The sequence below is a fragment of the Borostomias antarcticus genome (genome assembly GCF_949987555.1).
Source record: "Borostomias antarcticus genome assembly, contig: scaffold_83, whole genome shotgun sequence".
NCBI classification, from domain to species: Eukaryota; Metazoa; Chordata; class Actinopteri; order Stomiiformes; family Stomiidae; genus Borostomias; species Borostomias antarcticus.
This window is the reverse complement of record NW_028176176.1, coordinates 392,501-407,969: the sequence shown is the minus strand read 5'-3', so window position 1 is coordinate 407,969 and position 15,469 is coordinate 392,501. Positions and strand designations below refer to the sequence as shown.

The 15,469-nt window shown below is 33.6% G+C and overlaps 1 protein-coding gene across 1 annotated transcript in view; it reads left to right on the top strand.

Annotated features, from left to right (window-relative positions):
- The window catches only part of mcama (melanoma cell adhesion molecule a), a gene marked incomplete at both ends in the record, with an annotated part of 46,420 nt that overhangs the window by 9,978 nt on the left and 20,973 nt on the right, over nucleotides 1-15,469 (top strand). Inside the window, one exon of the mRNA XM_084462647.1 lies at nucleotides 14,673-14,708. Within this exon, the coding sequence (XP_084318773.1) occupies nucleotides 14,673-14,708 (36 nt within the window). The remainder of the gene's footprint in view (nucleotides 1-14,672; nucleotides 14,709-15,469) is intronic.

The window sequence follows — 15,469 nt, the reverse complement described above, 5'->3', positions numbered from 1 at the left end:
GGGTATATAACAGATTGTACAGGGATATATTTGGTGTGTGGGGTATATAACAGATTATACAGGGATATATTTGGTGTGTAGGGTATATAACAGATTATACAGGGATATATTTGGTGTGTATGGTATATAACAGATTATACAGGGATATATTTGGTGTGTAGGGTATATAACAGATTATACAGGGATATATTTGGTGTGTGGGGTATATAACAGATTATACAGGGATATATTTGGTGTGTAGGGTATATAACAGATTATACAGGGATATATTTGGTGTGTAGGGTATATAACAGATTATACAGGGATATATTTGGTGTGTATGGTATATAACAGATTATACAGGGACATATTTGGTGTGTAGGGTATATAACAGATTATACAGGGATATATTTGGTGTGTAGGGTATATAACAGATTATACGGGGATATATTTGGTGTGTAGGGTATATAACAGATTATACGGGGATATATTTGATGTGTAGAGTATATAACAGATTATACGGGGATATATTTGGTGTGTAGGGTATATAACAGATTATACAGGGACATATTTGGTGTGTAGGGTATATAACAGATTATACAGGGATATATTTGGTGTGTATGGTATATAACAGATTATACAGGGATATATTTGGTGTGTATGGTATATAACAGATTATACAGGGATATATTTGGTGTGTAGGGTATATAACAGATTATACAGGGATATATTTGGTGTGTAGGGTATATAACAGATTATACAGGGATATATTTGGTGTGTAGGGTATATAACAGATTATACAGGGATATATTTGGTGTGTGGGGTATATAACAGATTATACAGGGATATATTTGGTGTGTAGGGTATATAACAGATTATACAGGGATATATTTGGTGTGTATGGTATATAACAGATTATACAGGGATATATTTGGTGTCTAGGGTATATAACAGATTATACAGGGATATATTTGGTGTGTGGGGTATATAACAGATTATACAGGGATATATTTGGTGTGTAGGGTATATAACAGATTATACAGGGATATATTTGGTGTGTAGGGTATATAACAGATTATACAGGGATATATTTGGTGTGTAGGGTATATAACAGATTATACAGGGATATATTTGGTGTGTGGGGTATATAACAGATTATACAGGGATATATTTGGTGTGTATGGTATATAACAGATTATACAGGGATATATTTGGTGTGTATGGTATATAGCAGATTATACAGGGATATATTTGGTGTGTAGGGTATATAGCAGATTATACAGGGATATATTTGGTGTGTAGGGTATATAACAGATTATAGAGGGATATATTTGGTGTGTGGGGTATATAACAGATTATACAGGGATATATTTGGTGTGTAGGGTATATAACAGATTATACAGGGATATATTTGGTGTGTAGGGTATATAACAGATTATACAGGGATATATTTGGTGTGTGGGGTATATAACAGATTATACAGGGATATATTTGGTGTGTAGGGTATATAACAGATTATACAGGGATATATTTGGTGTGTAGGGTATATAGCAGATTATACAGGGATATATTTGGTGTGTAGGGTATATAGCAGATTATACAGGGATATATTTGGTGTGTAGGGTATATAACAGATTATACAGGGATATATTTGGTGTGTATGGTATATAACAGATTATACAGGGATATATTTGGTGTGTAGGGTATATAGCAGATTATACAGGGATATATTTGGTGTGTAGGGTATATAACAGATTATACAGGGATATATTTGGTGTGTAGGGTATATAACAGATTATACAGGGATATATTTGGTGTGTAGGGTATATAACAGATTATACAGGGATATATTTGGTGTGTATGGTATATAACAGATTATACAGGGATATATTTGGTGTGTAGGGTATATAACAGATTATACGGGGATATATTTGGTGTGTAGGGTATATAACAGATTATACGGGGATATATTTGATGTGTAGAGTATATAACAGATTATACGGGGATATATTTGGTGTGTAGGGTATATAACAGATTATACAGGGACATATTTGGTGTGTAGGGTATATAACAGATTATACAGGGATATATTTGGTGTGTATGGTATATAACAGATTATACAGGGATATATTTGGTGTGTATGGTATATAACAGATTATACAGGGATATATTTGGTGTGTAGGGTATATAACAGATTATACAGGGATATATTTGGTGTGTAGGGTATATAACAGATTATACAGGGATATATTTGGTGTGTAGGGTATATAACAGATTATACAGGGATATATTTGGTGTGTGGGGTATATAACAGATTATACAGGGATATATTTGGTGTGTAGGGTATATAACAGATTATACAGGGATATATTTGGTGTGTATGGTATATAACAGATTATACAGGGATATATTTGGTGTCTAGGGTATATAACAGATTATACAGGGATATATTTGGTGTGTGGGGTATATAACAGATTATACAGGGATATATTTGGTGTGTAGGGTATATAACAGATTATACAGGGATATATTTGGTGTGTAGGGTATATAACAGATTATACAGGGATATATTTGGTGTGTAGGGTATATAACAGATTATACAGGGATATATTTGGTGTGTGGGGTATATAACAGATTATACAGGGATATATTTGGTGTGTATGGTATATAACAGATTATACAGGGATATATTTGGTGTGTATGGTATATAGCAGATTATACAGGGATATATTTGGTGTGTAGGGTATATAGCAGATTATACAGGGATATATTTGGTGTGTAGGGTATATAACAGATTATAGAGGGATATATTTGGTGTGTGGGGTATATAACAGATTATACAGGGATATATTTGGTGTGTAGGGTATATAACAGATTATACAGGGATATATTTGGTGTGTAGGGTATATAACAGATTATACAGGGATATATTTGGTGTGTGGGGTATATAACAGATTATACAGGGATATATTTGGTGTGTAGGGTATATAACAGATTATACAGGGATATATTTGGTGTGTAGGGTATATAACAGATTATACAGGGATATATTTGGTGTGTATGGTATATAACAGATTATACAGGGATATATTTGGTGTGTAGGGTATATAACAGATTATACAGGGATATATTTGGTGTGTGGGGTATATAACAGATTATACAGGGATATATTTGGTGTGTAGGGTATATAACAGATTATACAGGGATATATTTGGTGTGTAGGGTATATAACAGATTATACAGGGATATATTTGGTGTGTAGGGTATATAACAGATTATACAGGGATATATTTGGTGTGTGGGGTATATAACAGATTATACAGGGATATATTTGGTGTGTATGGTATATAACAGATTATACAGGGATATATTTGGTGTGTATGGTATATAGCAGATTATACAGGGATATATTTGGTGTGTAGGGTATATAGCAGATTATACAGGGATATATTTGGTGTGTAGGGTATATAACAGATTATAGAGGGATATATTTGGTGTGTGGGGTATATAACAGATTATACAGGGATATATTTGGTGTGTAGGGTATATAACAGATTATACAGGGATATATTTGGTGTGTAGGGTATATAACAGATTATACAGGGATATATTTGGTGTGTGGGGTATATAACAGATTATACAGGGATATATTTGGTGTGTAGGGTATATAACAGATTATACAGGGATATATTTGGTGTGTATGGTATATAACAGATTATACAGGGATATATTTGGTGTGTAGGGTATATAACAGATTATACAGGGATATATTTGGTGTGTGGGGTATATAACAGATTATACAGGGATATATTTGGTGTGTAGGGTATATAACAGATTATACAGGGATATATTTGGTGTGTAGGGTATATAACAGATTATACACGGATATATTTGGTGTGTAGGGTATATAACAGATTATACAGGGATATATTTGGTGTGTAGGGTATATAACAGATTATACAGGGATATATTTGGTGTGTGGGGTATATAACAGATTATACAGGGATATATTTGGTGTGTAGGGTATATAACAGATTATACAGGGATATATTTGGTGTGTAGGGTATATAACAGATTGTACAGGGATATATTTGGTGTGTGGGGTATATAACAGATTATACAGGGATATATTTGGTGTGTAGGGTATATAACAGATTATACAGGGATATATTTGGTGTGTATGGTATATAACAGATTATACAGGGATATATTTGGTGTGTAGGGTATATAACAGATTATACAGGGATATATTTGGTGTGTGGGGTATATAACAGATTATACAGGGATATATTTGGTGTGTATGGTATATAACAGATTATACAGGGACATATTTGGTGTGTAGGGTATATAACAGATTATACAGGGATATATTTGGTGTGTAGGGTATATAACAGATTATACGGGGATATATTTGGTGTGTAGGGTATATAACAGATTATACGGGGATATATTTGATGTGTAGAGTATATAACAGATTATACGGGGATATATTTGGTGTGTAGGGTATATAACAGATTATACAGGGACATATTTGGTGTGTAGGGTATATAACAGATTATACAGGGATATATTTGGTGTGTAGGGTATATAACAGATTATACAGGGATATATTTGGTGTGTATGGTATATAACAGATTATACAGGGATATATTTGGTGTGTAGGGTATATAACAGATTATACAGGGATATATTTGGTGTGTAGGGTATATAACAGATTATACAGGGATATATTTGGTGTGTAGGGTATATAACAGATTATACAGGGATATATTTGGTGTGTGGGGTATATAACAGATTATACAGGGATATATTTGGTGTGTAGGGTATATAACAGATTATACAGGGATATATTTGGTGTGTATGGTATATAACAGATTATACAGGGATATATTTGGTGTCTAGGGTATATAACAGATTATACAGGGATATATTTGGTGTGTGGGGTATATAACAGATTATACAGGGATATATTTGGTGTGTAGGGTATATAACAGATTATACAGGGATATATTTGGTGTGTAGGGTATATAACAGATTATACAGGGATATATTTGGTGTGTAGGGTATATAACAGATTATACAGGGATATATTTGGTGTGTGGGGTATATAACAGATTATACAGGGATATATTTGGTGTGTATGGTATATAACAGATTATACAGGGATATATTTGGTGTGTATGGTATATAGCAGATTATACAGGGATATATTTGGTGTGTAGGGTATATAGCAGATTATACAGGGATATATTTGGTGTGTAGGGTATATAACAGATTATAGAGGGATATATTTGGTGTGTGGGGTATATAACAGATTATACAGGGATATATTTGGTGTGTAGGGTATATAACAGATTATACAGGGATATATTTGGTGTGTAGGGTATATAACAGATTATACAGGGATATATTTGGTGTGTGGGGTATATAACAGATTATACAGGGATATATTTGGTGTGTAGGGTATATAACAGATTATACAGGGATATATTTGGTGTGTAGGGTATATAGCAGATTATACAGGGATATATTTGGTGTGTAGGGTATATAGCAGATTATACAGGGATATATTTGGTGTGTAGGGTATATAACAGATTATACAGGGATATATTTGGTGTGTATGGTATATAACAGATTATACAGGGATATATTTGGTGTGTAGGGTATATAGCAGATTATACAGGGATATATTTGGTGTGTAGGGTATATAACAGATTATACAGGGATATATTTGGTGTGTAGGGTATATAACAGATTATACAGGGATATATTTGGTGTGTAGGGTATATAACAGATTATACAGGGATATATTTGGTGTGTATGGTATATAACAGATTATACAGGGATATATTTGGTGTGTAGGGTATATAACAGATTATACGGGGATATATTTGGTGTGTAGGGTATATAACAGATTATACGGGGATATATTTGATGTGTAGAGTATATAACAGATTATACGGGGATATATTTGGTGTGTAGGGTATATAACAGATTATACAGGGACATATTTGGTGTGTAGGGTATATAACAGATTATACAGGGATATATTTGGTGTGTATGGTATATAACAGATTATACAGGGATATATTTGGTGTGTATGGTATATAACAGATTATACAGGGATATATTTGGTGTGTAGGGTATATAACAGATTATACAGGGATATATTTGGTGTGTAGGGTATATAACAGATTATACAGGGATATATTTGGTGTGTAGGGTATATAACAGATTATACAGGGATATATTTGGTGTGTGGGGTATATAACAGATTATACAGGGATATATTTGGTGTGTAGGGTATATAACAGATTATACAGGGATATATTTGGTGTGTATGGTATATAACAGATTATACAGGGATATATTTGGTGTCTAGGGTATATAACAGATTATACAGGGATATATTTGGTGTGTGGGGTATATAACAGATTATACAGGGATATATTTGGTGTGTAGGGTATATAACAGATTATACAGGGATATATTTGGTGTGTAGGGTATATAACAGATTATACAGGGATATATTTGGTGTGTAGGGTATATAACAGATTATACAGGGATATATTTGGTGTGTGGGGTATATAACAGATTATACAGGGATATATTTGGTGTGTATGGTATATAACAGATTATACAGGGATATATTTGGTGTGTATGGTATATAGCAGATTATACAGGGATATATTTGGTGTGTAGGGTATATAGCAGATTATACAGGGATATATTTGGTGTGTAGGGTATATAACAGATTATAGAGGGATATATTTGGTGTGTGGGGTATATAACAGATTATACAGGGATATATTTGGTGTGTAGGGTATATAACAGATTATACAGGGATATATTTGGTGTGTAGGGTATATAACAGATTATACAGGGATATATTTGGTGTGTGGGGTATATAACAGATTATACAGGGATATATTTGGTGTGTAGGGTATATAACAGATTATACAGGGATATATTTGGTGTGTAGGGTATATAACAGATTATACAGGGATATATTTGGTGTGTATGGTATATAACAGATTATACAGGGATATATTTGGTGTGTAGGGTATATAACAGATTATACAGGGATATATTTGGTGTGTGGGGTATATAACAGATTATACAGGGATATATTTGGTGTGTAGGGTATATAACAGATTATACAGGGATATATTTGGTGTGTAGGGTATATAACAGATTATACAGGGATATATTTGGTGTGTAGGGTATATAACAGATTATACAGGGATATATTTGGTGTGTGGGGTATATAACAGATTATACAGGGATATATTTGGTGTGTATGGTATATAACAGATTATACAGGGATATATTTGGTGTGTATGGTATATAGCAGATTATACAGGGATATATTTGGTGTGTAGGGTATATAGCAGATTATACAGGGATATATTTGGTGTGTAGGGTATATAACAGATTATAGAGGGATATATTTGGTGTGTGGGGTATATAACAGATTATACAGGGATATATTTGGTGTGTAGGGTATATAACAGATTATACAGGGATATATTTGGTGTGTAGGGTATATAACAGATTATACAGGGATATATTTGGTGTGTGGGGTATATAACAGATTATACAGGGATATATTTGGTGTGTAGGGTATATAACAGATTATACAGGGATATATTTGGTGTGTATGGTATATAACAGATTATACAGGGATATATTTGGTGTGTAGGGTATATAACAGATTATACAGGGATATATTTGGTGTGTGGGGTATATAACAGATTATACAGGGATATATTTGGTGTGTAGGGTATATAACAGATTATACAGGGATATATTTGGTGTGTAGGGTATATAACAGATTATACACGGATATATTTGGTGTGTAGGGTATATAACAGATTATACAGGGATATATTTGGTGTGTAGGGTATATAACAGATTATACAGGGATATATTTGGTGTGTGGGGTATATAACAGATTATACAGGGATATATTTGGTGTGTAGGGTATATAACAGATTATACAGGGATATATTTGGTGTGTAGGGTATATAACAGATTGTACAGGGATATATTTGGTGTGTGGGGTATATAACAGATTATACAGGGATATATTTGGTGTGTAGGGTATATAACAGATTATACAGGGATATATTTGGTGTGTATGGTATATAACAGATTATACAGGGATATATTTGGTGTGTAGGGTATATAACAGATTATACAGGGATATATTTGGTGTGTGGGGTATATAACAGATTATACAGGGATATATTTGGTGTGTAGGGTATATAACAGATTATACAGGGATATATTTGGTGTGTAGGGTATATAACAGATTGTACAGGGATATATTTGGTGTGTATGGTATATAACAGATTATACAGGGATATATTTGGTGTGTAGGGTATATAACAGATTATACAGGGATATATTTGGTGTGTAGGGTATATAACAGATTATACGGGGATATATTTGGTGTGTAGGGTATATAACAGATTATACGGGGATATATTTGATGTGTAGAGTATATAACAGATTATACGGGGATATATTTGGTGTGTAGGGTATATAACAGATTATACAGGGACATATTTGGTGTGTAGGGTATATAACAGATTATACAGGGATATATTTGGTGTGTAGGGTATATAACAGATTATACAGGGATATATTTGGTGTGTAGGGTATATAACAGATTATACAGGGATATATTTGGTGTGTGGGGTATATAACAGATTATACAGGGATATATTTGGTGTGTATGGTATATAACAGATTATACAGGGATATATTTGGTGTGTATGGTATATAGCAGATTATACAGGGATATATTTGGTGTGTAGGGTATATAGCAGATTATACAGGGATATATTTGGTGTGTAGGGTATATAACAGATTATAGAGGGATATATTTGGTGTGTGGGGTATATAACAGATTATACAGGGATATATTTGGTGTGTAGGGTATATAACAGATTATACAGGGATATATTTGGTGTGTAGGGTATATAACAGATTATACAGGGATATATTTGGTGTGTGGGGTATATAACAGATTATACAGGGATATATTTGGTGTGTAGGGTATATAACAGATTATACAGGGATATATTTGGTGTGTAGGGTATATAACAGATTATACAGGGATATATTTGGTGTGTATGGTATATAACAGATTATACAGGGATATATTTGGTGTGTAGGGTATATAACAGATTATACAGGGATATATTTGGTGTGTGGGGTATATAACAGATTATACAGGGATATATTTGGTGTGTAGGGTATATAACAGATTATACAGGGATATATTTGGTGTGTAGGGTATATAACAGATTATACAGGGATATATTTGGTGTGTAGGGTATATAACAGATTATACAGGGATATATTTGGTGTGTGGGGTATATAACAGATTATACAGGGATATATTTGGTGTGTATGGTATATAACAGATTATACAGGGATATATTTGGTGTGTATGGTATATAGCAGATTATACAGGGATATATTTGGTGTGTAGGGTATATAGCAGATTATACAGGGATATATTTGGTGTGTAGGGTATATAACAGATTATAGAGGGATATATTTGGTGTGTGGGGTATATAACAGATTATACAGGGATATATTTGGTGTGTAGGGTATATAACAGATTATACAGGGATATATTTGGTGTGTAGGGTATATAACAGATTATACAGGGATATATTTGGTGTGTGGGGTATATAACAGATTATACAGGGATATATTTGGTGTGTAGGGTATATAACAGATTATACAGGGATATATTTGGTGTGTATGGTATATAACAGATTATACAGGGATATATTTGGTGTGTAGGGTATATAACAGATTATACAGGGATATATTTGGTGTGTGGGGTATATAACAGATTATACAGGGATATATTTGGTGTGTAGGGTATATAACAGATTATACAGGGATATATTTGGTGTGTAGGGTATATAACAGATTATACACGGATATATTTGGTGTGTAGGGTATATAACAGATTATACAGGGATATATTTGGTGTGTAGGGTATATAACAGATTATACAGGGATATATTTGGTGTGTGGGGTATATAACAGATTATACAGGGATATATTTGGTGTGTAGGGTATATAACAGATTATACAGGGATATATTTGGTGTGTAGGGTATATAACAGATTGTACAGGGATATATTTGGTGTGTGGGGTATATAACAGATTATACAGGGATATATTTGGTGTGTAGGGTATATAACAGATTATACAGGGATATATTTGGTGTGTATGGTATATAACAGATTATACAGGGATATATTTGGTGTGTAGGGTATATAACAGATTATACAGGGATATATTTGGTGTGTGGGGTATATAACAGATTATACAGGGATATATTTGGTGTGTAGGGTATATAACAGATTATACAGGGATATATTTGGTGTGTAGGGTATATAACAGATTGTACAGGGATATATTTGGTGTGTATGGTATATAACAGATTATACAGGGATATATTTGGTGTGTAGGGTATATAACAGATTATACAGGGATATATTTGGTGTGTAGGGTATATAACAGATTATACGGGGATATATTTGGTGTGTAGGGTATATAACAGATTATACGGGGATATATTTGATGTGTAGAGTATATAACAGATTATACGGGGATATATTTGGTGTGTAGGGTATATAACAGATTATACAGGGACATATTTGGTGTGTAGGGTATATAACAGATTATACAGGGATATATTTGGTGTGTATGGTATATAACAGATTATACAGGGATATATTTGGTGTGTAGGGTATATAACAGATTATACAGGGATATATTTGGTGTGTAGGGTATATAGCAGATTATACAGGGATATATTTGGTGTGTAGGGTATATAGCAGATTATACAGGGATATATTTGGTGTGTAGGGTATATAACAGATTATACAGGGATATATTTGGTGTGTATGGTATATAACAGATTATACAGGGATATATTTGGTGTGTAGGGTATATAGCAGATTATACAGGGATATATTTGGTGTGTAGGGTATATAACAGATTATACAGGGATATATTTGGTGTGTAGGGTATATAACAGATTATACAGGGATATATTTGGTGTGTAGGGTATATAACAGATTATACAGGGATATATTTGGTGTGTTGGGTATATAACAGATTATACAGGGATATATTTGGTGTGTATGGTATATAACAGATTATACAGGGATATATTTGGTGTGTAGGGTATATAACAGATTATACAGGGATATATTTGGTGTGTAGGGTAGCAGATTATACAGGGATATATTTGGTGTGTAGGGTATATAACAGATTATACAGGGATATATTTGGTGTGTAGGGTAGCAGATTATACAGGGATATATTTGGTGTGTAGGGTATATAACAGATTATACAGGGATATATTTGGTGTGTAGGGTATATAGCAGATTATACAGGGATATATTTGGTGTGTAGGGTATATAGCAGATTATACAGGGATATATTTGGTGTGTAGGGTATATAACAGATTATACAGGGATATATTTGGTGTGTATGGTATATAACAGATTATACAGGGATATATTTGGTGTGTATGGTATATAGCAGATTATACAGGGATATATTTGGTGTGTAGGGTATATAACAGATTATACAGGGATATATTTGGTGTGTAGGGTATATAACAGATTATACAGGGATATATTTGGTGTGTAGGGTATATAACAGATTATACAGGGATATATTTGGTGTGTAGGGTATATAACAGATTATACAGGGATATATTTGGTGTGTGGGGTATATAACAGATTATACAGGGATATATTTGGTGTGTGGGGTATATAACAGATTATACAGGGATATATTTGGTGTGTAGGGTATATAACAGATTATACAGGGATATATTTGGTGTGTATGGTATATAACAGATTATACAGGGATATATTTGGTGTCTAGGGTATATAACAGATTATACAGGGATATATTTGGTGTGTGGGGTATATAACAGATTATACAGGGATATATTTGGTGTGTAGGGTATATAACAGATTATACAGGGATATATTTGGTGTGTAGGGTATATAACAGATTATACAGGGATATATTTGGTGTGTAGGGTATATAACAGATTATACAGGGATATATTTGGTGTGTGGGGTATATAACAGATTATACAGGGATATATTTGGTGTGTGGGGTATATAACAGATTATACAGGGATATATTTGGTGTGTAGGGTATATAACAGATTATACAGGGATATATTTGGTGTGTAGGGTATATAACAGATTGTACAGGGATATATTTGGTGTGTGGGGTATATAACAGATTATACAGGGATATATTTGGTGTGTAGGGTATATAACAGATTATACAGGGATATATTTGGTGTGTATGGTATATAACAGATTATACAGGGATATATTTGGTGTGTAGGGTATATAACAGATTATACAGGGATATATTTGGTGTGTGGGGTATATAACAGATTATACAGGGATATATTTGGTGTGTAGGGTATATAACAGATTATACAGGGATATATTTGGTGTGTAGGGTATATAACAGATTATACAGGGATATATTTGGTGTGTATGGTATATAACAGATTATACAGGGACATATTTGGTGTGTAGGGTATATAACAGATTATACAGGGATATATTTGGTGTGTAGGGTATATAACAGATTATACGGGGATATATTTGGTGTGTAGGGTATATAACAGATTATACGGGGATATATTTGATGTGTAGAGTATATAACAGATTATACGGGGATATATTTGGTGTGTAGGGTATATAACAGATTATACAGGGACATATTTGGTGTGTAGGGTATATAACAGATTATACAGGGATATATTTGGTGTGTATGGTATATAACAGATTATACAGGGATATATTTGGTGTGTATGGTATATAACAGATTATACAGGGATATATTTGGTGTGTAGGGTATATAACAGATTATACAGGGATATATTTGGTGTGTAGGGTATATAACAGATTATACAGGGATATATTTGGTGTGTAGGGTATATAACAGATTATACAGGGATATATTTGGTGTGTGGGGTATATAACAGATTATACAGGGATATATTTGGTGTGTAGGGTATATAACAGATTATACAGGAATATATTTGGTGTGTATGGTATATAACAGATTATACAGGGATATATTTGGTGTCTAGGGTATATAACAGATTATACAGGGATATATTTGGTGTGTGGGGTATATAACAGATTATACAGGGATATATTTGGTGTGTAGGGTATATAACAGATTATACAGGGATATATTTGGTGTGTAGGGTATATAACAGATTATACAGGGATATATTTGGTGTGTAGGGTATATAACAGATTATACAGGGATATATTTGGTGTGTGGGGTATATAACAGATTATACAGGGATATATTTGGTGTGTGGGGTATATAACAGATTATACAGGGATATATTTGGTGTGTAGGGTATATAACAGATTATACAGGGATATATTTGGTGTGTAGGGTATATAACAGATTGTACAGGGATATATTTGGTGTGTGGGGTATATAACAGATTATACAGGGATATATTTGGTGTGTAGGGTATATAACAGATTATACAGGGATATATTTGGTGTGTATGGTATATAACAGATTATACAGGGATATATTTGGTGTGTAGGGTATATAACAGATTATACAGGGATATATTTGGTGTGTGGGGTATATAACAGATTATACAGGGATATATTTGGTGTGTAGGGTATATAACAGATTATACAGGGATATATTTGGTGTGTAGGGTATATAACAGATTATACAGGGATATATTTGGTGTGTATGGTATATAACAGATTATACAGGGACATATTTGGTGTGTAGGGTATATAACAGATTATACAGGGATATATTTGGTGTGTAGGGTATATAACAGATTATACGGGGATATATTTGGTGTGTAGGGTATATAACAGATTATACGGGGATATATTTGATGTGTAGAGTATATAACAGATTATACGGGGATATATTTGGTGTGTAGGGTATATAACAGATTATACAGGGACATATTTGGTGTGTAGGGTATATAACAGATTATACAGGGATATATTTGGTGTGTATGGTATATAACAGATTATACAGGGATATATTTGGTGTGTAGGGTATATAACAGATTATACAGGGATATATTTGGTGTGTAGGGTATATAGCAGATTATACAGGGATATATTTGGTGTGTAGGGTATATAGCAGATTATACAGGGATATATTTGGTGTGTAGGGTATATAACAGATTATACAGGGATATATTTGGTGTGTAGGGTATATAACAGATTATACAGGGATATATTTGGTGTGTAGGGTATATAGCAGATTATACAGGATTATATTTGGTGTGTAGGGTATATAACAGATTATACAGGGATATATTTGGTGTGTAGGGTATATAACAGATTATACAGGGATATATTTGGTGTGTAGGGTATATAACAGATTATACAGGGATATATTTGGTGTGTATGGTATATAACAGATTATACAGGGATATATTTGGTGTGTAGGGTATATAACAGATTATACAGGGATATATTTGGTGTGTAGAGTATATACCAGATTATACAGGGATATATTTGGTGTGTAGGGTATATAACAGATTATACAGGGATATATTTGGTGTAGACAGAGGCTCTTATATGAAGTATTATTCTGCTTGTTCACAGTTCCCACGGTCACTTCCGCTGCTCCCTACTCTCCTGGTAAGATCTCGTTCATGGATCCTTATCTGTCCACAAATGTCTCTCAGATACTTGAACTCTCAATCGATCTAATGCAGTTGAGACTGGGCACATCAGCCAACTTTCCTACTTTCTCAACATTGAATTTCTGGAAATGAGCCCCAGTCCAGAGACTGGAGGACGGTGAATAATTCATGATTTCTCATGTGAGCTACACAGTTCGCTGGAGGAGGCTGGATCTTCTGACTTGCCTCGGGGCACATCAACAATTCTCTCTGAAGGAGAGAAATCAAACCGAAGCACAAAAAAGGGACAGGGGAACAAGACAGCACTTAGAAAAGCAGAAAGACGCCCCCAACACCAGACGCTTTCCCACATGAGTGCTCATTAGAGTGGGTCTAGCTTTGAGAGAAAGGTTTTGAGATGGTTGGCTGCCAAAGGCGCGCTTGTTTACTTGTTATGGTGAGCTGTAAACCCGCAGCCCGGCTGTTTTACTGAGTTCTGGCTGCTGAATCTCTCGTAAACCTCATATCCAGACTATTGTTTGACAACAAGGGCTTTCTGCCCAGTTACATACAGCAGTTTATTGTGCTGGTTGAGAATATCACTCTTCAACTTCCTCCTGGGAGATGATATTAAAGAGTCTCTGTCACAGGAAAGACGAAGGCAGAAGCGCTGATTGAGAAAGCATGAGATGTGGTTGGAAGGTAGTGGACATTATAAACCACTTCTATATTCAAACTCCCAGCACCCCATAGGGGTTGAGCTAGGAACACAAACTC